Source organism: Plecotus auritus, assembly GCF_963455305.1.
Source record: "Plecotus auritus genome assembly, chromosome: 1".
Lineage (NCBI taxonomy): Eukaryota > Metazoa > Chordata > Mammalia > Chiroptera > Vespertilionidae > Plecotus > Plecotus auritus.
This window is the reverse complement of record NC_137770.1, coordinates 115,287,883-115,312,014: the sequence shown is the minus strand read 5'-3', so window position 1 is coordinate 115,312,014 and position 24,132 is coordinate 115,287,883. Positions and strand designations below refer to the sequence as shown.

The 24,132-nt window shown below is 54.5% G+C and overlaps 2 protein-coding genes across 3 annotated transcripts in view; one reads left to right on the top strand and one right to left on the bottom strand.

The window, feature by feature from the left end:
* Positions 1–24,132, top strand: part of SNX33 (sorting nexin 33) — a 214,178-nt gene that overhangs the window by 51,087 nt on the left and 138,959 nt on the right. The window lies entirely within an intron of this gene.
* The window catches only part of CSPG4 (chondroitin sulfate proteoglycan 4), a gene marked incomplete at its 5' end in the record, with an annotated part of 36,326 nt that continues 14,953 nt past the window's right edge, over positions 2,760–24,132 (bottom strand). Inside the window, 9 exons of the mRNA XM_080663893.1 lie at positions 2,760–5,466; positions 5,765–5,948; positions 9,456–9,622; positions 9,735–9,869; positions 9,951–10,149; positions 11,739–11,915; positions 12,248–12,730; positions 13,876–17,403; positions 18,808–18,971. Of these exons, the coding sequence (XP_080520019.1) occupies positions 3,650–5,466; positions 5,765–5,948; positions 9,456–9,622; positions 9,735–9,869; positions 9,951–10,149; positions 11,739–11,915; positions 12,248–12,730; positions 13,876–17,403; positions 18,808–18,971 (6,854 nt within the window). The 3' untranslated portion in view covers positions 2,760–3,649. The remainder of the gene's footprint in view (positions 5,467–5,764; positions 5,949–9,455; positions 9,623–9,734; positions 9,870–9,950; positions 10,150–11,738; positions 11,916–12,247; positions 12,731–13,875; positions 17,404–18,807; positions 18,972–24,132) is intronic.

Genomic DNA, 24,132 nt, shown 5'->3' with positions numbered 1-24,132 from the left:
GTTAAATACTGCACCTCATTGCACTGAGAATGGAAATGTGACAGGAGGTTAGTTTGGCGTTTTTGGCTCGGCTTTCATGGTTGCATGGCTGTCCCTTCCAGGGAAAGGCCCAACACTCTCTAAAGAGAAGGAAGCAGACACAGCCAGTTGCCCTCTTACTCTGGGGTTCCCCTTATCAGCCAGCACACATCATGGTGTGGTAGTTATTCATGGCGGGTTGGGGGATCTTCAGCAAGGGCTGGATGGATTCCTATCTGCATTTCTCATAGAGTTTTGGCACAAAATACCCTTTCCAACACCTGACTAATCATAGCAATAACTACACAGGGATGGTGTTACCTGAGAGCTCTTGGGGAGGCCAGGAACTTTGGAGAGAGGGGTCCTGTAGGTCTGGTTCCCATTCCTGCTCCACCCACTTGCCAGGGCTCACTCACATGTATGGCCAGGAACAAGAGACCCAACCAGAGAACTCTGTGGGGGCTGCCCTGGTACCTTTATTCCTTTAAGATCTATAATCTTCAGGGCCCAGAGGAAGATGTCAGCAACCCTGGAAGTTCCCATTGGTCAGCAGAAGTGGTGGTGGGGGACCATTTCTCCTACTTTCTATTGGAGGATGATGGTTCTAGCTCTGCGGGTTCCACTGCTCCCATAGCAACTTCATTTAAAGGGCCAACTTTTAGAGCGAGGAGAGGGGCTCAAAATGAGCCCATTCTTTGGTACATAAGAGGTTAAACCATTTGATCTGGGCCTCTCTGGAGGCCCCTACTCTGCTCCCCACGCCCTCTCCACCACAACCCCTCCCACTGTGGAGCACTTCCCAGTTCTGCTGATGTCACTTGGGTCTCTGGATGAGCAAGGCATCTTGGCCCTTGGCTCATTGTGGCCAGCTCCTGGGACTGTGGGAAGGCCACAAGTAAAGAGCATAAATCTCCAGTTTGTGTGAGTATGCATGTATTATGTAGGCAGGTATTTATCTCTGTATGTTGTGTCTGAAGATTTGAGGATGCACAGCTTTTTATAAAAGTGCACACCGTGTGTGTGTGTGTGTGTGTGTGTGTGTGTGTGTGTGTGTGTGGTGTGTGGTGTGTGTGTGTGTGTGTGTGTGTGTGTGTGTGTGTGTGTGTGTGAAAGAGTGTCAGAAACTCCCAGACATTCCTGATCACTTATATACAGGTTGGCTTCTATCCTCAATGCCTGGGAGGAGCTGGCTCCTTAATAGGAAATGGTGAATTATTTTGTAAAGTGGATAGCAATCCCCTTAAACCTCAGGGGCATAGCTGAAATCTGCAAGAGTCTGGCAGAGCTGCTGGCACAATTCCTCTAGTGCCAGCCTACTGTCCAGCTGAGGCTTAGAGGAGCCAAAATAGACACTGGGGGCAAGGCAGGCTGGCCTGTAACAGAGAGGGTTTGGTCAGTCCTCTGGGGAAATCCAAGCTGAGGCCAGATCCTGCCTGGAGAGTCTGTCACCCTTGTCTCGGCTTACAGTTCCAGGGAAATTGGTTGCTCCGGGTGGAGACTGGCCCCAGATATCAGGGCCCTGAGGATGCAGCCCTGGGCTTCTGGGAGAAGCAAAGCAAAGCATGGGGTGTGGCATAGAGACACCCTTGGCAGGGCCCTGCGTGAGGCTGGCCTGGAGGGTGCTGAAGAGACTGGGAAGTCAGACCAGGATTAGAGCTCTGGGTATGAAAGGATCTCTGTGGGGGTCGCCACCTATGGGACCTGGCTATCCTATAGGACAGGCTTTCCCTGTGTCAACAAGAGCTGGCTGGGCCTTCTGAGAGAGTGAAGAGGATCTAGGTGGCTGGATGTAAAGGCATCAGAAGGAGGGGTGGTCCAGGGGCAGCCAGTGAGGAGGAAGGGATCTCCTCTCTTGCCCTAGTTTCTGGTTTAGATGTTACAGGTGTTGAGGCACAGGGAAGAGGTGGCTCAAACACAGGTCAGCTGCCAAAGGCTGGTTGGGGCTCTCCACTCCCAATCTGGCTGTGCTCAAGCCTCTTTCCCCCTACTCCAGAGCTCAGACACCTCTCATGCTTCTTAAGAGGACGTTAACCTGGGGTATCGCCTGGGACCCAGAATCTGTCTCCATTTCCCCCAACTCTGGGAGACCCTCAAGTGAAAGGACCAGAGGGTGGTGGCTCCTCAGGAACTCATTAGGGGCCTTCTGGAGACCCTGTGTCTCTAACCCACCCCTAACCAAATGATAACCCTTTGGACCACACACAGAAACAGCTTGCAGAATCCTTGCTGCTTACTCTGCTTTTGAGGAGCACCCATGATCCTCTTGTTGGAAGGTTAGAGGCCAGTAGAAATCTTCCTTGTGAATATCTCCATGGAGCTGAGGGCAGGTGTCTGAGGTGGTAGTATCTCAACTTTCCCATCATCACCAGGGCCCAGCCTTGGGTCCTCATGTCTCCCTTATTCTCCTCAGCTTTGGTGCTCCAACCTCTTGAGAGGTGGGTGGAGAGGGATAGGTCTGTGGAAGCCAAAACTCAGGCTAAGACATCTAGGGCTGGACACTGAATATCTCTTGGTTTCCTTTTTTGCTTTAAGCTCTTTTGAGAGAGCCTAGCCCACGTGTACTAAACCAAAGGGCTTTGGTCCCATCCCACAGAAGAAGCAGAGATCTGGTCCCAGGAGGGGGAGGTTCGGGGCTCCTGTGGCCTTGGCCACCCTGCTGGCTTTGGGGACCAGGGGAATGCAGGCTGGTGTGGACAAAGACCCAGTGCACAGTCAGACAAACAACACACAGCTGTCCAGAACCTCTGAAGCACTGTTTATCCAGGCCCCATGGAGCCGAGTGTCCCAAACTGCCTGCCCTCTAGTCCTCAGGGGAGCACAGGCAGTACAGTGCCCATGGCCTCAGATCCCACATGCTCCCCAGCCCAACCTGTTGCAGGGCCACGCACGCATGCTTGCTTAGCCCTCATCCCATGTAGGTGGTAATGAACTGGCCCCAGACCCTCCTCCATCTCACACTGCCAGGGACTCCATCAATCTGGGCTAGCTCAGCACCATGTTAAATACTTTCCTTGCATTCTCCCTTAAATAAACCCATCACCAGAGCAACCCGCCCACATTGCACTCTGAGCATATTCTACTAGCTTCTGCCTTCCAGAGGGTGGAGGGGCTCTCTCTTCCTCCGCTCCAGGAAATACCATTTCCCTAAAAGACCAGGGGAAACATTTTTCTCTCAACCCTGGGGCAGAGACAAGGGGAGGCCTGACTTGGAGGGATCACCTAGGAACCTTGCCTGCCCCTCCCTTTCCTTTTTTCTCCTTGCCCTTAAGAAGGTTAGGGGTGACTCACCTGAGGTCACAGACCCAGTACCCAGAGTCCTGACCCATGTAGGAGGTTGCTCTGGTTTTGATAGCCTAAACTAGCTCCAGGGCAGGGGACTGACTCCCCAAGCCTGCCTCTGTCCTTGGCTCCTTGTAGTTCTCCAGGCATGGAGTGAGCTGGGGAGATCCCAGTTTTTGACTCCACTCTGTCCCAGACCCCTGAAACATCCTCCCAGCACCCTCCATCCCTGGTGTCCTCAGGTCTTTCTGGCTTTGTGGACACTCAGACAGTATCAGGGCATGGGAGCAATGGGGCCTGGGCCTGAGCAAGCCTGTCCCTGTCCTGTCAGTGTCTGGGCCCAGGACAGTCCTTATACCCAGTACTGGCCATTTTTGAGGGCAGGGTTGGATGTCCGGCAGAACTGCAGAAGCTCTGGGTCCTGGTGGCCCCCTGGTGGGGGCCTCTGGCCGGGCACAGCCGTGAGTGGGATGGTCTGGCCGGGCTCCACCTTGCGGAAGGTCTCCATGTCTTCAGCCAGGCTGTTGCGGGGCTTGGCTGTCAGCACCTGGACGTGGTGCTTGCCCGTCTTATTGCGTTTACGGAGATAGAAGAGCAGGGGCAAGATGAGTGCCAGGAGCAGGAGGACCAGGCACACGGGGATGATGACACTGAACATGTTGTCCTCGAGGAAGCCCAGGAAGCCCCCTCTGGCCACAGGTGGCACGGGGCTGGAGGCTGTTGGCCGTGGCTCACCAGTTGGAGGGCTGCTCTCTGGTCTCCCTGCTTCTGTCTGAGCAGCCTCAGGGAGACTAAGCAGGGCCACGCTGTAGGACTGGGCTGCATTGTAAGGCTCGGTGGCAAAGTCCAGCGAGGCCACAGCAGGTGGCACACCTCTTGCCCACAGCTCAAGAGTGAGACTGTCACCTGCGGGGCCAGGGGACCTACTCTCTGGTCTGTCTACCTCCAGCCCAAGCCTTCCATCCTCAAGGTCCTGCTGTGTGAATTGCTCCACAGGTTGGCCGTCCCTGGGCATACGGACCACACGGCCATGCCGGGGTCCTACCAGGAGCCGGAAACAGGGTACACTGCCTGTGTAGTTGGCCAACTCACCTGCATCTAGGATGGTGGAGTCCAGGCGTAGGGTGGCACCCTGGGGCCACGGACCACCTGCCCACATATGCAGCAGAGCCCTCACAGTGACATTCACTGTGGCTGATGTATTGGCACCTCTAGCCAGTGCCAGGACATTGAAGTGGTCATGAGAGGAGGAGAAGTTGGTGAAAGCAAAGACCACCTCACCCTGGTCTACCTGGACCTGGCTGAAGTCTGTGGCTGGATGCCCTCCCACCAGGAGATGCCCATACTGAGGCCCTTGGGTGAGGTGGTATGTGGCGTCTGGTTCCTCCTGATCTGAAACCACCCGGAGCTGCTGCCGGCTTAGTGAGGAGTGCCCTAAGGCTTGGGGCACCTCTAGGGGTGCCTGCAGCTGCACCTCAATGGTGGATGGCAAGACGTCCACGGCCAGGGACATGGACAGGGGTGGACTGGCCCCGTCAGACACGCTCAGCTGGAAGATGCCTGCCACACTGCTCCCATTGGCCACGAAGGCCAGCCGCCCTGCATCCACATCGCCCTGCGTGAAGCGCCTCACAGGGCCCGCACTGGCCCCTGCCAGGCTCAGGAAGCCATTGTGGGGTGCTCGTTGCACCTTGAACTCGATCTCCTCAGGAGCTGAGTCTGGGTCCACCACACTCAGCTGGGCCCTGGAGATTGAGGCACGGGAGCCGCGGGTGAGCCGGAGTGGAATGGAGGCCTGTGGCAGAGGTGGCCCCTCATTCACATCTTGCACCGTGATGGTGAAGGCCTCTGAAGTTTGGGGTCCTGCCAAGGAGGCCCCTGCCTTCCCCTGGAGGTGGGCATGAAAGTGGAAGCCATCTGGCTGAGTGCCCCCGCCACCATGGGCATACACCAGCTGCCCTGAGGCCAGCTGGGACTGCAGGAAGTGGGGCTGCCCAGCATGGAGGGCCTCCTCAGACAGCAGCAGCTGGCCCCAGGCAGGGAACTGTGTGACCTGGAACAGCACATCGTGTTCTGGGCGCTGAGATGACAAAACACTGGCCAGGAGGTTGGAGGCGTCAAGGGCAGCCCTGGTAATCTTGGCCCGCTGGCCTTTGGAGACCCAGAGACCTGTGGGTAAAACACAGGCTATGAAGGCTCAGTCCACTGAGGGAAGAGCCATGGACCCTCAGGCTGGGGCCCCCAAGGCAAGGTTTGCCTCCCTCCTCAGACCAGGTACCCCAGGATGGGGTTCAGAGTTCTCAGGAGGAACAAGGACCATGTCTCCCCTTGGACCTCAAAGCCTCTCTATCTGCCCACCCTCCCTATAACATCCCAGGTCCTGGGAGCTGACCCTGGTCTTGAGTCCACTCCTCTCTGGGCCTCTCCTAGTGTCCTCCTGACTTTGCCAGCCTATCATACTGTTCACCTTTGTTCCTCCAGAGACGGCTGGGGCGCTGGGGACAGGCAGCCTCAAAAGATACAACCACAGCAAGGGTGGTGGCTACATCAGGGGCAGGAGGTGAGGCCAGACGGAGCTTCAGAGTGTCATGGGTCTCCCAGAAGGGCTCAGCAGGCATCTTGTGCTCATAGAGAACATTCCCGGCATACACCTGTGGGAGACCACCACTGTTGGAACAAGGCAGGTCCAGCCTCTGTGCCCAGCAGTCTCCTTCCAGGCTGGCACCTCCCTCAGACCATCCCTGGATTATGGCGGTAGCCTCCTAGCCTCATTCTAGGCTCTCCCAGTTATGCCTGCCTCTGTGTCTGTAATGTGCACTCTCACTGTCTCAGGGGCCACCACTAGGCAGTCATATGGCAGACCCAGGCTTTGCCACCTTGGGCAACTCTCTTCTCTGAGCCTCTGGGGAAAGCAATATTCTACCTTATTTCTCCCAACAGAGGTCTTTCCTCTTTGCACTGATCCCTGCCCCTCTTGCCTACTGAGTACACCTCTTTTACCTTCTCCCTTTTTTTTTTTTCGTATGGTGTCAATTTTGCCCCAAATGGATCATTCCCATCATTATGCAGCCATATTATTCTTTCTTCCACCTTAAAGAAAAAAACTTGATTCACTTTTCCCACAAACATTTGCCACCTTCCCCTTGCTGTTCTTTGTAGCAAACTGCAAAAAGAATAGCTTACACTGCCCAGCTGGCATGGCTCAGTGGTTGAGTGTAGACCTATCGGACAGGAGGTCATGTTTGATTCCTGGTCAGGGAACATGCCCGGGTTGTGAGCTTAATCTCCAGTAGGGGACGTACGGGAGGCAGCTGATCAATGATTCTTTCCCATCATTGATGTTTCTATCTCTCTTTTTCTTTCCCTTCCTCTCTGAAATCAATAAAAATATATTTAAAAAAAAGAAAAAAATAGCCCACACTCCCCCATGATGTTCTAAGTGTACTCCACCCAGGCTTTGCTCCTGTTCTGACCAGGGGCACCAGTGGCCTCCGTGTTGTTAGATCCAATGGTGGGTTGTCAGGCCTCCTCTTGCCTTGGATGCCATATGTGAGCATCCCTTCCTCTAATGCAAACTTCTCCAGGATGGCCCCTTGTCTTGGTTTTCTTCCTACCTTAGTAGTTGCTTCTTCACAGACTCTTTTGGTCCCTCCTGTTCTCCCCGACATCTATGACTTGGCCTTGAGATTCTCCATCTACAGGCAGGCCCCACCTGCTCTCATTCAGTCCTCAATGCCAGCTATGTGATGATCCCCTTATATGTATCTCCCACCCGGACTGCTCTCTCTGGAACCCCTGCCTCTCGTATCTACTTGCGTCCTTGGCAGCTTCTTGGGGTTGTATAGTGGACATCTCAAACTCTGCATGCACCATGCAGACTCCTGCCCTGCCCCCCTTTCCATCCTCCCAATGCGGAAGATAACAGCTCTGTTCTTCCAATGGCTCAGGCCAAACTCTGGCATCACCCCTGACTTCCCTCCTCTTCCCACACCCCATCATCTCTGGCCTGTACTATGGTGATAGCTCTCCTAACTGTGGCCTGCTTTGGCCCCTTCTCCCCTCTCTCTACATTTTGTTCTTAATACAAAAACCAGAATGAGCCTTTAAAAAGTAAGGTCATGTCACTCTTGCTCAGATTGTGCAATAGCTTATCATTTGACTACAGAGACCCCATTATGACCCCATTACCCTTTCAACCTCACCTATGACCACCCTTCCTTAGCAAGTCCAGTCCAGCCAACCTGCTGCTTGCTAGGGCTGTCTACATGTTAAACACCAGGCATATTCTTCATTTCCATAAAGAAGTTCCTCCCCGCTTCTGATCCTAATGTGTTCTCTTGGCTTATCTTTTGTTTTCTCCTTTTAGAAGACACAGAACTATTTTCATTCACTCAGAAAAAAAGGACTTGTGCAATAGCAACATGGAAACTGATTGGTGTGGAAGACTTTAGGAGAGAAGGGTTGTGATGACTGGAGAGCACAGCCTACTTAAAGGGTTGGTGGCTTCTCAGCTGATTGCTGTAAGAGGGAACACAGGATTTTTAAAAAACTGGAAATTATTTTTTTTAGTTGAAATCTTCTAGGTTGTACGCTGACCATTAATTAAAAAATATTAAATGCATTGTGCAGGCTGTTGGCCAGATGTGGCCTGCAAGGACAGCCAGATGTGACCTTTGGCCTAGGCTGAAGGGTGGGCAGGAAGGAAATGAAGACCCCTGGGAGTGGGGGTGGGAGGCTGAATGCCTGGGTACAGGAGCATCTTGGGTGGGAGGGGTCTGGTTGAGGGTGGGGCAAATCACAGGCAGAGTGGAGAGGGTCCCCGAGCTCTGGGAGCAAGCAGTGTCCTCTAGGGAAAGAAACCTTGGACTAACAGTCAGAAGGCACAATCCTAGCTTTGCTTCTTATTAGCCATGTGCTCTGAATAACGTCATCTGACCTCTGTGACCTTCAGATTTCTTATCTGCAAAGTGGGGACACCTGTTCCCTGACCCACCCAGCTCAGAGTATTGTGGGGCAGTGGTGATGTCAGATAGCACCAAGTCCTCCCTAGCCCCCTTCCCCAAGGGCAGATGGGTCTCTGCCATGCTCCTCTGCATGGCACTGCCAGCCTACCCCCTGTTGACTGTTCAACCTGGTCCTTCAGACTACTGGGATGTGGGGAGAAGCACTGTAGGGTGGGGGCAGGGCTCAGGAGGCCTAGTGCATTCCCTCCCACTTCCTGGGCATCTGATGACAAAGGCTCCCAGGGACTCAGGTGCACAGCTGCTGCAGCCTCCGGCTTACTGACTATTTCATTATAGGGAGGGGCAGGAAGAGGACATAGCAGAAGCCAGGGCTCCAAGAGAACCAAGAACCCAGGCCTAGTGGATGTTGATATGAAAGACCCTAGAAACATATCCTACCACCATTAAAGACTCTCCTTTTCTGAGGCCTAAAAGCTCCCTACCTGCTCTGCCTTTGGGAGAACCAAGGCTTCCCTGGCACCTCTTGCACATAGAAGGAGTGTTAAGTGATGGCTGCTGGTACTGGTACTGTTAGCACAGAGCTCTGTGATCCCAGCAGCCCTGTAGTCTGAGTGTTTACTGTTAGCCTCTGCTGTGTTTTAGGACAGCCAAGCCTTGAAACTGCAGTGATGGACAGATGGCAGCTCCACTCCCCACTGGACCTACTCAGCTGCCTTCTGTCCACTCTCATGCTCCCAGGACCCACTCTGTTTCTTGCTGGCTCCTGACCTGAGACCCAAGCTCATACATCTGTCCACAGGCCCAAATTGTCCAGGGGAAGCCTCCATTCAGGGCTGCCTTCATCTCAAACTCCATCCCCTGAACCAAACACTGCCCCTCACCAGCCACTGGGGTTTACTAGTGTCCCCCACCCAGTGCACACTCCTAGGGTCCAACTTCATTTTCCTTCTAGAAGCCAAGTCCCAGGACCTGATCCCTGTTCTGAGCCCCTGTCACCTTGACCTCCTGCATTTTTCTCTCTCACCATGGAACACTAAGTCCCATTTGCCTTAAGGGCCTAAGGCATGCGTGGCCTGGATCAGAGGAGGTTCAGGGAGTGTGCTGCCAACTATGCTGCATCTGGTACCGGTATCCACGTATGTCCATGGTGGAGTGGGCCACCTGAGATGTGGCTGTAGAGAGTTGAGCCCTTACCTCAGCCTGAGTGAAGTTCATCAGGGCCTCCCCAGTGCTGCCCTGCTGGGTGTGGAACAGCCGGCCAAGCTGGGGGCCCTGTACCACCCAATAGAGCAGATGGTGAGGGTTGGTGCCTGTGCTGGAGCTGGCTCTCAGGTTCTGGCTGCTAAGTGGCTGGACAGATCCTATGAGAGGCAAAAAGGGCCTGTCAGACTCAGACCAGGGGCCAGGGCAAGGCCTGTGACTTCTGGAGAGGCAGCATGACCCTGATGTGCCACCCACACTTGGCAGACCCACCTGGGCAGACAGTTAGCGTTCGGCTGCCCTCCAGTGAAAGAAGCGGCTGCTTCTGGGCCATCACGTGGAAGAAGTGTCCAGGGGAAGTGTGCTTGCCATCAGAGAGGCTGAAGTGGAAGCCTCCATCCAGGGCTCCTGAGGGCAGATGTGGAATTGGGTATCACTGGCCCATGCTGGTACCCTGTCCTCAGGGTGTCCCCACATCTAAGCACCCACCTCTGTGTGAGAATAGCACAAGCCCACTGTCCAGCTGGGCCTGTGTGAAGCTGTGGGCCTCAGTGCCCAGTGTCGCCTGCAGCACTACTCGTCCATTGCTGGGCTGCTCGATGGTGTAGACCAGGTCCTCGGGCTCTGAATCGCCGTCTGTGCCCTTAAGGGCTGTCACAGGGATGGGCACAGTGCCCCCCTCCCACATCTGGGGACACAGGCCTGTGAAGGTTCTGCCCCCACCAATGGCCATTCTGGGCTCATCTGCACAAAGGGTCCCACCCTATTCACCTTCCTCTGTTACCCCAGGTACCCCATGTCCAGGCTTCCTGCTCCCATCTGCCCTAATCTTGACTGTCCCTCAAGGACAGCTCATGTCCCTCTACCTCAGGAAGCTTCCAGCTCTTACTCTCATAGGCTTCTCAACCCCAGAACCCTCCAAGCCTGGCCAACAGCACTGCTTAATCTGGTTGTCTCACTGGCAGGGCAGAGGTCTCCCTCAGACCCTCCATAGTGAGTATGGGAGGCAGGGACTGGGAACAGTAATTTTTGCCTGCCCAGGATATTTAGAAATGGGCTCCCCTTCCAGGTGAGGGAGGGGATGGGAGGCAGGGACAGCTGGAGAGGCTGATGGTTGGCCACCACCCTGAAGCACTGAAGCAACACTGGGAATAGGGCAGTCACAAGCCTCAGTGGGTGGGTGAGGCCTGCTGGATGTGGACTGCCCCTCCTATGCTCAGAGTGAAGGGGAACCTCCCTCAGCCCTCCTACCTGCCAGCAGGGCAGGATCCCATTCCCAGAGTCCTGTTACATGTCCTGCTGGGTCAACACCTTTGAGCAGTATTGGGGAGGGGCTTCCAAACCTGGAGAACTAAGGTCTCTGGGATGCCTGGACTCCCTCCCCTAGCCCCAGCTGACCCCTGCCAGAGCTCTAGAAGGAATGCCACTATGGTTGGAGGCTCCTGGCATGAACACAGTGGACACCACCACCTGGTGGCTGAGCTTCCACATAGCACCACCTGACTGTTCCCTGAGGGCGGGGGTGGGGGTGGGGGTGGGTGGGTAGGGGAACAGCCCTTAGCCTATACCTCACCTTTTGCTGGTCTCCCTACCACTGAGCTGCTCCCCAAGGCACATCCTATACCACAAAAATGCCCAGTGCTCATGTCACAGACAGCCTGTCAGCCCTCTTTCGAAGCCTCGCATGTCTCCTGCTGACCTGGAGTCCACACCCTGTCCATCGCTGTCTTGCTGGGTGAAACCACACCATTTCTGTTCCACCAATAACTAGTTTTGAGACCGTAGAGAAGTTTTGTCACCTGTATGGGCTTCAACTTCCACCTCTGCTGAATGAGGGCACCACTGCTGTGCTCCATGTGGGGGCAGGGACTTGGGGAGCCAAACTGTGAGATTTACTTGCTGGGGGTGGAAGTGGGGAGCTTGATGGCTCCTCACCTGGAGTCCACCCTTAAGCGCTTGAAAGAACTTTCTTCAGGAATTCTGGTCCTAAGCCATAGAAAAACACTTCTGTTGAAAGTGAGCCCAGGAAAGAGCAGTGCCAAGCATGGCCATTCTCAAGGTTGCCTCCTGCACTTATAAGTTTCCAAGAAGAAAACCTCACACCTGTGTTCTATTTTCAGTGCAATAGCTCTTCCCTCTTCCCAACAACCTAGTGAGGCACGTGACATTGTCCCTATTTTAAGGAGGAGGAAACTGAGGCTCAGAGAGGGGGAAGCTGTGTGTTGGGCCTTTCTCCAGGAGGGGGTGGGATGGGAGGTGGTTCTAGAATGCTCTCACCTGCAGGCCTGTGTTTGTGGTGAGGACAGGGGGTTGGTCGTTGACAGGCAGGATGGTGATGGCAAAGGATATGGGGTGGCTCTGGCGGTCCATCTCTGAGGCATTAGCCACTAGGATGAAGCTGTCTGTCCGTGTCTCGCTCCCATCATGAACATAGTGGATCAGCTGTTCTTCCACCTGCAGGCCGGCCCAGGGCTGGAGGTCAGGTTCAGCACCCTTCCTGCCCTGCCCTTGGGTCGGGGAGGAGACTGAGTCCCTTAGCACTTCAGTTTCTGGAGGTGGAGATAGCCCTTTCTCCCCGAGTAAAGGAATGAAGGAGTGAAGGAAATGGGATCATCATTTCTATCTACCTGGTGAAGGAATGAGGTAAGGCATCTGAAGCAAACATGCTCCATAAAGGTGGGCTCCATGTCTCCTCTCTTCACACATCCCCAGACTGCGCACCCATAGGCTCCCTCACTCTGCCCCCAGAACTGGACTGTACCCCTGGGACCTCTCTGACAGCATACCTCTCTCCAGAAGAAGGTGCTAAGGGTCCTGTTTTGAAGGTCTTCTTCTCTCCGCAAGGCCCCGTGCCGGGGTGATTCTAACACCTGCAGGACAAGGCCTGGCAGCATGGGAAAGTAGGGCCCAGTGATGCGGAGCAGCGGAGGGGCCAGGGTGCAGGTGCCACCCTCAGGGACACTGAAGTTCTGTGCCTCCAGTGGGATGGTGGTGGGCAGCACCTCCAGCTCCATGTGGATACCCTTGAGGGGAGCACCCAGGCTTGAGGCCACATCCAGGGAGAAGGTATCACTCCAGAACTCAGGGCGGGAATGCAGGTATAGGACCCTGCCCGCATCCACGGCCTCCTGAGAGAAGCTCTGCACGGGGTCCAAGCTGGGCGGCTCGGCTGTAGGGGTGGCGTGAGACAACATCACCAGGTAGCCAGCACTTGGTGGGGTCTTCACTGAGAACACAATGTCTGCGGGTGGCACTGTCTCCTGGGCTGCCTGGTTAACAGAGGGTCACAGGGACTCACCATAGGCACAAGGGAGGCTGTCATGACCTCTGAGACATACTCCCTGAGATGTAGACAATTACACATCCTCAGATTCAGTGACATAGACATATAATTTTACCAAATACTGACGTGTGAATAGAGACACACAATCATCCCACATGTACACACACACACACACACACACACACACACACACACACACACGCTGCCCCGCCCCCACTATTGTCACTTCTTACCACCAGAGAGCGCCCCATCCTTCTTGAGGCACAGACTCTAAGACACTATAGGCTCCATGGAACTTGCAGACCCTGTCCAGATCAAGGGCTGCTGGGTGCTCCCTCATCTGATTGTCCACCCCCAAGTTCACATTCCTGATTCTGTGCCTTTGCCTGGACTTGTCCCTCTTCCTGTAATATGGTTCCCCCCATTTCCTGCTAATTGAAATCCCAGACTCTTCAAAAGCCTGGCTCAAATGCTGCCTCCTCCAGGGCAAAGTCAGCCTGATGCCAGATATATATAGTCACATTCTGACAAAAGCCCAGAGAGCCAGAACCACAAGGGGCTCAGAAATTGACAGTATAGGAGAATAAGGTCCAGAAAGGGCAAGAGACTGGCCTGAGATCACAAAGCAAGTCAGTGGGCCTGCTGGGAGGCCTGTGGTTGCTCTGTGAGGTTCCTGGGTGTTCAGCAGCTCTCTTCAGACCATGAGTCCTGGTCTGAGGTCTGGGAAAAGAGCTGAGAACATGGGAGCCTGGGGATCAGCTAAGCCTATCTCCAAGGCCTGTAGTCATCAAAGTTTGTGTCCAAGAAAACCCTCCAGAGAACTTATTGTTACTAGAATACAGATTCTTAGGCTCAACTTCAGAGATTTTGTGGTCTGGGAGGGGCCCAGAAACATGCATGGTTAACCACAGCATGTACACATATGCACATGACATGTGGAGGTACACACATTGCACAGGTAGCTTTATGTACAACAAATCCCCCAGAAACTCTTGGGCACACAACATGTGTACAGGAGCATACCCAAGACATGTACACACACCTGACCCAGAAGCCACCACAGGCATACCGGAAACATCCAAGCACGCACAGCATGAAGGCCCATATGCTGCTCATCTCCCAGCCCTTTACCTCCAGCTGATCCTTTCTGATCTTAGCTGCCTCTCCTTGGAAGACATAGACCTTCTTGTGCTGGACCAGGTGCAGTGGGGCCAGTGGCCCTTCTAGGGCAATGGTCACTTGTAGGGTGGCATCCGTATGCATAGACCCTGCATCCACAGAGAAGGCCAGGGTGTCATGGGGGCTGAGGCTGCCGTTGTGGCTGTAGAGAATGGCCCCATTCAGCAGATCCCGCTGAAAGAAGGCTGTGGCTGGCTGGCCTGCCCGGAGCAGCTGCCCCCAGTGTGGACCAGCTGTGACATGATAGTGAACCTCATCCCCACTGCGGATGTCTAGGTTGGTGTCCAGGTGGAGTACAGATGTGTCGATGGTGCCCTGGCCTCCTTGAGGGACCACGAGGCTAGAGTCATTGGCCACACGGAGGTAGGGCTCTGAGGCCTGCACTTCAAGCAGTGTGGTGGCCTGGTGCTGCCCATCAGACACCTGTAGCTGGATCCAGCCGCGGTCAGCCCCGGAGTGCACGAATAGTACTCGCTTCTTCCTGAGGTCCTCCTGAGTAAAGCGGTAGATGGGCCGCATGGGGTCATCCACAGCCACAATACTGCCAAAGAGGAGGTCCTTGCGGGTCAGCACCAGTTGGGCATCAGTAAAGCCAGAGTCAGCATCACTGAAGGCCACGTCATCTGTAGTGAGTAGTCGCTGCCCACCCCGGGCTACGTGGAAGATGCGGCTGATCGTCTGCACAGGGGCGTGGTCATTCACGGGCTGGATGGCCACTCGGAAGACACTGCGTACCTCCTCCCAGGCCATGCCACCGCTGCCCTCCCCCTGGCGGGTAGCTACAAATGGGATATCATCTTCTGTGGTCTCAGAGTCATCATGCTGGTACACCAGCCGGCCATGCAGCAGGTCCTCATTGGTAAAGGATGTTACCATGATGGTCTTGTCTTGTGTCCCCTGCCATGCCAACCTCCCATGGCGGGGCCGCTCCATGACCTCATAGAGATAGCTGGCATTGTTGAGACTCTTGACGAAGAGGTGGTCAGCGGAGAGGATAGCCTCACCACCTTCAGGGACTGAGAGGAGAACATTGGTGAGGACCGGAGCATCTGGGTCACCACCAATATGGATGGGGAAGGTGTAGAGTGGGGAGAAGTGTGGTGGAGCTGTGACACGGAAATGGAAGACATCCTCGACCACCTCTGAGGCACGTGCAGTGGCCCCATAGGTCACCCTACCAGCTTGCAGGTCATCTTGGGTGAAGCTCTGACCTTCTGATAGCCGCATGCCCTGGAGTCGCAGATTACCTTTCTTAGGGGCCTGAACCACTTCATAGTGAAAAGTGGTGGGGCTCAGGCCTGCCTCCTCCAGGGTGGCCTCCAAGTGGGCTGTGGTAAGGGCCTCTTGCCGGGTGTTCTGAGTGTGCAGTGGCTCCAGCCGCAGCAGCCACACAGTGGCTCTCTGGATTGTCACTGGGAAGGACAGATTGCTTAGGGTCTCCTGACCCACCTGCACCTCCAGGGTCAGATTCTCCACCATGTCCTCAGCATGGTGCTGTGGGTCAGTGCTTAGGTACCTCATGCGGCCCTGTTCCAAGTCCCGCTGGTGGAAGGCCTGCGTGGCCCACCATTCTGCACCCTCTGCCCCGCCTGATCCCTGCTTCTGCAGCTCCCCGAACTGCAGGGCTCCAGTGACTCGGAATAGCACACTCACATCCTGCCCTACAGCATTTGTTTCCACTGACAAGTTGGTGGGCAAGACCAGTGCAGCAGAGCCCTGGGCCAGGCGCAGCCCTGTGTTGTGGCGGATCTGAATGGCTGGCCGGACAGCCACCACCTTCAGTGTGGCCAGGGAGCTGGCCTGCATCCCATCGCTGACCCGGAAGATGAGGTCCTGGGCAGGCCCACCACTGTGGACATAGACAAGGCTGCCTGCCTCCAGCTCCTGGCAGGAGAACTCGGTTGCTGGCTCCCCGGGTTTGTCTCGGCGTTCCACGGGGCCAGTAGCCAGGAGTTGGAAGGTAAGGCCCTCACAGGTGGAGTCTGGGTCATAGGCCTGGAAAACCTCGGGCCCCAGTGGCTTCTGTGTGTGTTCCAAGATCACCATGAGGCTGCCATGTGGGAAGATGACACGGGGCGGATCATTTACAGGTTTTATCTGGATGGGCAGAAGGTAAGTTTGGCCCCTCCGAAGGCAGGAGGGCACGGGCCCCTGAGCTGTCACTGACACCTCCAGCACCAGCTGGTCGGAGGTGTCCTCAGAGCCATTGTGGACAAAGCGGGCCTTGCGGTTCACCACATCTAGGAGAGTGAACATTTGCCGAGTCCGCGCGCCCGGAATGTCCAGCTCTAACTTGCCGTGGCGCGGCTCACGGCTCACACTGAACAGCACCTGGGATTTGCGCAGTTCAGCCTCTCTCAGGTCCAGGGTGGGCTGCACGTGCCGCCATTCAAGCCAGGCTGTGCCACCCTCAGCCACCACCAAGGGGCTGATGGTTAGCAGTTGGGTGAAATTGTCAAAGATAGGAGGCAGCCCAGGTTCAGGCATGCAGGGCTCAGGCAGCTCCAGGGCTGGCCAAACTTCAGGTGCCAGGGTGGAGAAAACTTCGTAGGGGCCATAAGCATCCTCCTCATATTCATCTTCCTCAGGCCTGCAGCCGGCCACCATGTTGCGAGTCAGCCAGGCCTCCCGGAACCCCCACCTCTGGCCATTGATGCTGAGGTCCTCCATGCAGCCCAGTAGGGAGACACTGACAGCCCCCGCTGCCAGGCCCAGGCGGTGTTCCTGGAGGTGGTGAGAGGCCTCTGCATCTAGCCCCCCAAGGAGAAGACTGCCACGTGGCTCCAGGTAGCTGAGGACCCCACGGTTGGAAGTACGTGTTGGGTACTGGTCCACGGAGATTTCCAGCTGGTGAGCATCTATGTGGACACTGACCTCGTGGGGCTGCCCATCGGCCACAGGCACACCGTTGTGGAGCAACACAGTGCCCTTGCCTTTCTCGACCACAGCTCGCAGGTGGCCCTCAAATATATCCAAGTAGATGAAGTCCCCATGCTGACCACCTGCCTGGAAGGCCAGGGGTGCCTGCTGGCTCCTTGTGATGAGCGTAAACTCCAGGGTGCCTTCATTCTGAGTGCTCCAAGGAGGGAAGGCTGCCAGTGAGTGGGGCCCAGAGAAGCCCAGAGCCACATCATCACCAGCAGAAAACTCTTCAGCACAGCCCTCATGCACATCTGGGGTTAGTGGCTGAAGGAGGCTGTGGCCATTGAGGGTGGCTGCATGGAGGCAACCCCTCAGAGGTCGGCTGGTTCCCCTCAAGTAGGGCAGGCCCAGGCTTCCAGTGCCCCCCACAAAGAGCCCGTAGGGGACCTTCAGCGGCCCCCCTGTGACTGGGGCTGAAGTGTTGAGGAGCCCATCGACTGACAACCAGGCCCAGCCACCTGACATTGTTAGCCCCACTGTGTGGAGGACGGAGTCACTCAGCAGCATCTCTGATGGGGTCTGCAGCCTCAGTTCCTCCCGGCCTAGGACAAGTCTGACCTGAGGAGAGACGGGGAGTAGGGAAGGCAGCCATGTGAATCTACCACTTTTGCTGGAAAAGCATAGTTGATCCCTAGGGCCTAGGACAAGGTCTTCTCATGCCACCTCTCTCTCGTTCCTGTCATCTCTTATTTTCCAAACACTCACCAGAGTGATCCCTATGAGGCCTGGACAGCCACTGGGTTTTGATATGAGTCAGATGTGGCCCCTATCCACAAATAACATATATCTAGAGGATGCTCTCCTAGACATTAAATCTGGATTTTAAAAAAATTTGTTCCCTCTTTCCTTGGCTGAGAGATGCTAGAAAAATTACTTTGGAATATAAAAGATTCCATCATGGGCACCTGGGAACCCCTTGCTGAGGGCCCTGAGTGGGGCAAACATGGAGGGTTACCAAAGCAGCCAGGCTCACTATTCAGGGATGGGGACCCCAACCAGAGGTTCTGCATTGTGAAGGTTTAGTAAGAAAAGCTCCATGACCTAAAGTGAGGGGAGATCCTTAGGGAGAGAAGAGGGACATGGTTCTGTCTCCAGGACATTGACACCAGAACTGACTCTGGTGCAGTGCTCCCACAACCAGAAGGCAGAACAGGTCTTGGCAGAATAGAGGAACTGAAAGAGCAGAGCACTATTAATGAGACCATGGCAGTCCAAGTATGGAGCACCTCTGTAGGGGTGTGGCCTTATTGCATCTGGCAGAGAGAAAGGGTATCAGGATCAGGCTATACCAGACCAGGTTTAACAGTGATATCTTATGGCAGTGAGAAGCAATGGCAGCAGCAGATGGATTGATGGGGGATAGTCCTCTCCTCAGTGTGGTCTGGAATCAGCTGACTCTCATTTGGACTAAGACCTTGGGTTCTCAAACTCTTCATGGTTAGGGAGAAGCCTCAAGAGAGAGCCAGAGGAATTCTTGCTAATATAGCTTGTAGTGACTTGAAGTATTAAATGGAAAAATGAGGAAGCTGTGGCAGTACTGTTGTTACCATCATCTACAGACATGATTGTTGCTATGCAGAGCCCAGGTGTTCACTGGGTGCGGTGGGGGGTTAGGGGGAGGGAGAAATGTCCATGCTGAGACCTCAAGGAGAGACTAGTGTTAGACAGGTGCAGGGAGTTGGTGAGAAAACACCTGGCAGCAAGAGACCATAGATAACCAGGGAACTGAAAGCCATTGGAGTGATCAGCACCTAAAGGCCAGCTAGAGTTGTGGTAAGAAGTGAGGTTGGAGAACAGGAGGGCAGAGCAAGTTCATGAGGGACTCACAGCTTCTGGGATTCTGTTGTCCATCTCACAGTGGAGAACTTGAGACTCCAAGGTGAAAATGACTTGCACAAGGTCACATAGCTGATTAGGGAGGGGCCATTGAAAGTTAGAGTTCAGCAGGGAGATGTCACTGACCTGCAGGCGTCCAGAATTGAGCTGCAGGAGGAGGTGGTCAGTTGGGCCTGCTGCCAGGAGAAGCAGGGCTTCACGCTGGGATGTGGAGAACTGTAGCTGTAGGTCTATGTTGGTCAGAACTGTGGCCACTAACACCTCCAGGTGGTTCTCACCGAAGAAGGAGGCTGTGTGAGAGAGGGAGTCTTAGTCAAGTCTCAGACCCTTGCCTGGAGGAGGACAGGTGCTACAGATTGAATATGTAGGTTGCAGGGAAAGGTTTCATGCTGTCCATGGGCCTCAGCCAGATCCCAGCACCTGTTTGGTCCTGGCCCCAGAAGGTACCCAGCCTAGATTTTGCCTCTGAAGAAGGCCCAATCCAGCAATTTCAAGCAACTCAGGTCTCCTCTTCAGAGGTTCCTGGAGCCAGGGGCCTCTACCAGCAATGGCTCTCTTCCCCTCAGCCCCAGCAGAATCTGGGTCTGGACCCTCCTTGGCCCAAAGGGAAACCATAACTGGTGTGATCACCTGTCCGGTGGTCACAAATCCCAGGACTGGAGTTCCAGGAGAACCACCTTTACCCTCAGCTGATCCCTGTTCAAATTCTTTCTCCTAAGTACGCTTACACTTTGGTCACTTTCCATGCTATGCCCCACCTCTGTGGGTTGGTTGGGGCCTGGTGGTGTTGCTGTCAGGCAGCTCACCCATCTTTGCTTTTCTCTTGGGCCATGCTCCCAGCTGCTTTTGGGTGTGGGCAGAGGCAGCTTGTTGGGTCTGAGTCCACAGAGAAGCAAAGGTTTTAAGGCCAGATGGAGGCCATGTGCAGTGCTAGACCCCAAATGGGCCAAAACTTCCTGCATCACCCCATGTTGCATCCTGCTGTAGAGCTATTATTGGTCCCTGGTGAGCAGTCAGATCCGGTCCCATTGTTTGCAAGCCAGGGATGACAACAGCTGAGTTCTCTAAGGCAGGGTCTGAGGCTGAAGACAAGGCTTGGGAGGAGCTGAGGGTCTGCTGGGCAGGCCAGTGGGCCTCCCAAAGCAGCAGGGGTTTCATAGCGTTAGTGGTCATTATCAGGGTCCCTTTTGTCCCACACCTCCTCTTTTTAAGTTGCCACCTCCTTCCAGGCAGTTTCCTCAAATTAGCCTCTCTTACCCTCCAACTTGCTGCCACAATTTCTGATCTATTCCTTTGTGGAGATTAGGGCCAAAAATAACTTTGAGTCTGTCCCCCAGATGTCCAAGCCTGGGAGAGGCAGACAGTAATGGTTTAAAAAGATGATTCATCCCTGTTGGGCTTCCCTTAAACCCCATGTGAGTGAATAAAGGCTAATGGCGTGATAGGGATGGCCTAGCACCAGCTATATACCTAATAGTCCCTGGCCAACTGGAGCCAGCTGATGTGTGCCTGAAAAAATAGCCACTGGAGGAGTCTGAGGCATGTATTCCCTACAGGCAGCCAGCACTATGCCAGGGATGTCCAAGGATAACACTCTTCCACTTGGGCTGAGCTTACAACCCTTATAGTCATCTCCTTTGCTGGCACTTGCTGGAAACATCAGGAGCCTTTGATTGGGAAGTTAAAGGAGTCAAATAAGCACTTTAAAATCACCTGAGAACACGGCCCAGTAAGCCCAGCAGGGCCAACAGACCTTGGTACTGGTAAGGGACAGGTCAGGGGACTGGCAGGTAGCGGGCACCTGTGGGCAACTTACCTGCAAGGACATTGATTCTTAAGAACGAAATGCAGCACACTACACTGAGAGCACCCACAGTTGCAGAGGGTGGGGCACGTGGCCGCTGCAGAACAGGGCCACCATGGTGGTGGGCCAGAGCTCATAGCAGCTGGCAATAGCTGATTGTAAATTTTTAGGGATTTTGTTTGCCAGGTGATGTTGCCTAGTGAGAATATTTATACCATGTAAAGAGGCCAAAACCACAGATCAGGGCTTCCTCTCTCCCAGAGAACCTGTTGCTGAACATTTACCTGTCTACCACCCACAGGGAGAGGGCCCATTTCTCTCCCCTGTGGGAATGAACCCACACACCCATCTATACTCCCTTTTGCTAAAGGTGGATATAAATCTGTTGGGGCCTGGCTGGTGTGGCTCAATGATTGAGCATTGACCTATGGGCCAGGAGGTCACGGTTCGATTCCTGGTCAGGGCACATGCTAGGGTTGCAGGCTCAATCCCCAGTGTGGGGCATGTAGGAGGCAGCCAATTAATAATTCTCTCTCATCACTGATGTTTCTATCTCTCTCTCCCTCTCCCTTCCTCTCTGAAATCAATACAAATATATTTAAAAAAATAAATCTGCTGGGCATAATCAAGGTCAAGACTCTGGATTAAGCAGGAACTGCAGTAGATGGCTGGCTCTAACCAACCTGCCTCCAGTGCCCTCCCAGCAGCCAGTTTGGCCTGGTTCTCCAGGCCCAAGTGGGAGGGCAGCAGGATGTACTAGTAGAGGTACTTTCCAGAGGCTGGAGTCTGAATGGGCTCATTGAGGGGCTGGACCCTGCTGTTTCCAGTGGGGCCAGGCAGGGAAAGGCTCACACAGCAGCCTTGTGCTATGCTGGGAGTTCACAGGCCAGGCAGCCCCTCCACCCTATCCCAACAGAGGCTTCTGAGGCCTTGTTGGCCAGGGTTTTGGAAACTCTGACAGTTCCCCTCCCGTCCACCCCAACCTCGCTGCCTCTACTTTCTGTTCTTCTTCTGCCCCTTACTGTCTCTGATGGCTGCAGTTGTAAGAAACTAGAATCTCTGTCCTGGGGAGGGGGCAGTTGGAGAGGGAATTTGAATGAATAGGTGGTGCAGGATAAAGAAGTAATGAGTAGAAGTCAATTCCCAAGGGCTTCCTAGGGGAGATAAAGGTGGTGTAGAGGAGCAGAGAGGGAGGGAAATGGGCAGCACGGACAAGGACAAGTGAGAGACTGGCAGGAATATATAGGCTCCGGAATGTTGAAGACAGAGGAGAGTAGAGGGAAAGGTAACATGACTAAATTGGGTTAATGGCTGCTGGGGAGTTGGGTGGTCGGGGAGGGGAGGAGAGGAGGCATTAGAACTGTCTGGAGAACTCCCCTTGATTCCCTTGGATCAAGAAGACCCATGATTCATCAAAATACCAGCTCAGGCCTGCAGCAGCTGGAGAAGGGCCCATGCTAGGGTTGGAGGCTTGATCCCCAGTGTGTGGTGTACAGGAGGCCTCCCGGTCACCATTTTGTAAAATGGGCACTCCTTCCAATCCTTCCTCCTCCTGTCTGTTGGGATTAGTCCTGGAGGTCCCTCCCCCATCCAAAGGTTTGCTTTCTAATATGGGTGTGCAGAGGGTTCATGTTGTGGGCTGCCAGAGTGGTGCCAAGCTTTCAGAATGGTGGGAGCAGGATGCTCCATAGGGTCAGGGGATAAGTGAAGGAGCAAGAAGAGTCCCACTTGTATGAGTTTCTCTGACTAGAAGAAGGCACATAGGTGAGTGTCCAGAGTAATACAGATGTGTATGTGCATGTGTGTGCAAGTGTGTGGGTGGCTGCTGGGGGTGTGTTTTGGATTTGCATAAGGCTGCGTGTTTGTGCGTGCGTGCGTGCGTGTGTGTGCGTGTGTGTGTGTGTGTGTGTGTGTGTGTGTGTGTGTGTGGGCTGGGAGCTGCCAGAACAGAACAGTGATTGTGCCTAGGCCTGTCTTGTCCCTCAGTGCCCACCCACCATGACTTGGCTGAGCCTGGCTTCGTGAAAGGGGCCCTGTGTTCCTGGAGGGTTTCTGCCCCTCCTCCTCGGCGCCCATCCATCTAAGTGGTTTACTGAAGGTGGAGAAGGCCCATAACATCCCACCCTTCCTGCCCATGAACAGGGCACTTCTGTCTGTGCCCAGAGCTGGGCAGCTCCATCCCTCTTCCTGAGACAGGGCTGGGAGCACAGAAAGAGCTTGTGTCCTTCCCTACCAAGCCCTTTCTCACATGGGGAGATGAAGCCTAGGCCAAGGGCCCCTAGCAAGCCACCCTCTGGCAGGGCACAGGTTATGTGGGCATCTTCTGGTTCCCTGGGGGCACTCCTAGGACATTTATGAATGGGAACCTGGCTCCTGCTCCAGGGGATCCTAAACCTGAGGCTTACTTCCATCATGATGCCCAAGTGTCTGCCTGTCAACAGGCTCTTGGGACAAGGGGCAGAGTATGTGCACATCGGGCTGTCGACCACCTCCCAGGCTAGGGACAGTTCTCAAGCATGGTGCCTTTCCAGTTGGGGGCGAGGGTGGAGGGGTGGGCTGCTGCAGACCCTGCTCCTTCTGAGTCCTCAGGAATAGGCTAGCCAGACTCTCTCTCCTTGGCTCTGTCCCATCTCTCCTTATCTTTGTCTTGGCTCTTCAGCCACCCTGCTGCCTGTCTCTGCCTCTGTTTTTTCTCATCTCTCCCTGTCTTAGTCTTTGCCTCCCCTCTTCCCTCTGTCCCATTCTGGTTGTATCTGGGAACATCACCCTTGCTCCAGAACAGTCTAAAGAGTCTGGCCTGGGGCCTTTTGCCTTATCAGCCCTGGGTCCCCACATCCTGGGTTGTGGGTTCCACAATATCAAAATTCTCTGTAGCCCTGCCTGCAGTAGGGGGACTTGGCTTCCATTTCTTTGGACACCTGAGGCCCCAGAGCATAAGCTATTTGACAGAGAGAAGCAGAAAGCCTGCAGTGCTGGCCCTGCCACCTGTCTGGGCACCCCCACCCGCACCTCATGCCTCCCTGGTAATTGATTCCTTGTGCCTGCTCCTGCCACATTCCTGGTCGCTTGGGGGCAGCCAGGCAGCCCCACAGCCAGCATGCGTCATGGGCAGCAGCAGCATTCCTGGGTGTTTGCTGCTGACTTTATAAGGGAGAAAGTTTGGGAGCTGAGAGCTGCTGGGCAGGATGGCCAGTGGGGAGCGCCTAGGCGCACAGTCAAGTGTGGATGGTGGGAGATCTGGACATGTGTTGTTGAGGAAGGACTTATTGGTACAGAGGTAGAGCAGGAGCTGAGAGATGGATGGTGAGAGAAGGCAGAACCATATTCATTCATTCATCCACAAATACAGTACTGGAATGATAGGGATGTAGGAGAACCAACCTAGGAAAGACAGAAAGCCTGAGAAAGATATTAAAACTGAGAATGGGCCCTAGCAAGTTTGGCTCAGTGGATAGAGCGTTGGCCTGTGAACTGAAGGGTTTGATTCTGGTCAAGGACACATACCTCGGTTGCAGGCTTGATCCCGGCCTCACATGTGGGAGGCAACCAGACGATGTCTCTCTCTCTCTGTCTCCCCCTTTCCACTCTCTCTAAAAATCAATGGAAAAATATCCCTGGGTGAGGATTAACAACAAAAACAAAACACC